Source organism: Lotus japonicus, chromosome 2 (assembly GCF_012489685.1).
Source record: "Lotus japonicus ecotype B-129 chromosome 2, LjGifu_v1.2".
Lineage (NCBI taxonomy): Eukaryota > Viridiplantae > Streptophyta > Magnoliopsida > Fabales > Fabaceae > Lotus > Lotus japonicus.
In genome coordinates, this window is record NC_080042.1 from 13108078 (window position 1) to 13109737 (window position 1660).

General features: G+C 35.2%; 1 protein-coding gene across 1 annotated transcript; it reads right to left on the minus strand.

Annotated features, from left to right (window-relative positions):
- Positions 1–334: 334 nt before the first annotated feature.
- Positions 335–1448, minus strand: LOC130735263 (MLP-like protein 28). Its single transcript, XM_057587336.1, has 2 exons — positions 1172–1448; positions 335–888 (listed from the first exon to the last, which is right to left on the minus strand). Exons 1-2 carry the CDS (start codon positions 1362–1364, stop codon positions 614–616), a joined length of 468 nt encoding a protein of 155 aa, XP_057443319.1. The 5' UTR covers positions 1365–1448; the 3' UTR covers positions 335–613.
- Between the last annotated feature and the right edge of the window lie 212 nt (positions 1449–1660).

The window sequence follows — 1660 nt, forward strand, 5'->3', positions numbered from 1 at the left end:
GTCCTTGAAACTTGTTTAGTGAAATCTTGATAAAGCCACAGACTGGACGTAGCCCACCCGTTTGTGGGTGAACCAGGATATATTGTTGTGTGCTTATCGTCTATTATGTCACTCGTATATCCGCTGCACCAAACGATTGCAAAAATATTTTATAAATTTATAATCGTTTGAAAAATTCAAGTTTTATTTGAAAACTATTCAAACCCCCTTCTTGTGTTATTCTCTCCGATATCAACAAACACCTTGAAAGCGTAGTTTTCCCTTACACCTCTAGTGACTTTCCTAAGACGACAAGGAGCAAATTAACAGACATTCCATTACTGATAAACACGGATGACTCTGAACCAAATATTACTCATTACAAATCCATCACACAGCAAATGTTACAACACGATATATGCTTTAGAAAGCAATATCTTCATTATTTTAAGTTTTGCATGTTCAGATGCGCACATGTCTATTACATATATAAATATACAACAAAATAAAAATGCAACCCAATATTGAAGTAATTTCAATATGAGATTTGGTGTCTTATTTTACTTTTATTTTAATATTTTTATTTGAGCTTGAATTTGTTCTGTGCAACCACGTCATGAATTTGTCATGATGATTAACCCTCAACAAGATGAGCATCAATATCTTTTGTGACCTTAGTAGCGAAGGCCAAAAAAGTATCAGGAGATGAAGCTGTGATATTCTCCTTGAGCATTTCATATTCGATGGTGAATTTCACAAGCCCACCATTTTCCGTATCAATCACTTGTAATATCACCTTGAAACTCTTATAACCCTCACTGATTTCACCATCAAAGACGCTGTATGTAAGTAACATGTTATCATCATCAATGGCCTCAATTTTCTCCTTAGCACATGTTTTCTTTCCTTCTGCAGGTTTCACGATAGAGTAATTTATATTATAATAAGTTAATTAAATAACAAAAGCCAAGATAACAAAATCAAACTTGGCTTTGTCTATCATATGCATCCATCAATTGTTCGGCAGTGTATATACACCGCTTGTAATAAACTTGTAAACAAGGTATTTGTAATGTAACCATGTGAATGGAAATAAGGTATATATATAATTTTGAAAAAAATGACACTGAAATAATTGCCTGAAAATTACCTGCCAATTAACTTTAATGCCTAACTTTAATTAGTACTATACCTATAGTATAGTCCCAGTGTTTGACAGAACCAACATTTTCCCAGTCTCCTTTATGCACTTTAGCTCCATGTACATCTGTGCTCATATTAGGAAGATGATTAAGCTTCTTTCTGAAGATGTTGTAGAACCTGGCAGCAGGTGCTTGAATCTGTATCTGGGTCTCCACTTTGCCACTTAGAGTCTGCTGAGCCATGTCTTTGCTCTCTGCAATACACAGGAGATTTTTTTTCTTAGCAATTAAAAGGAGATCGAATTTGGAATACTTACAACGATGGAATGCACTCGCTTAAATAGATAATTTTAGATTTGAGTATATGGTTCAGGAGGTAAAACGCACCGTTTCACTTTAAACAGAATAGAATAGGGGATGAGATCCCAAATTATCCTATGACCAGTGAATAAAAAAGTAACCCCCCCCCCCCAGCTGCAGCAAGTTCTCACAAGAACCTGGTTCCGTCCGTAACAATAAATTAACCAGCAAGTGGTTTG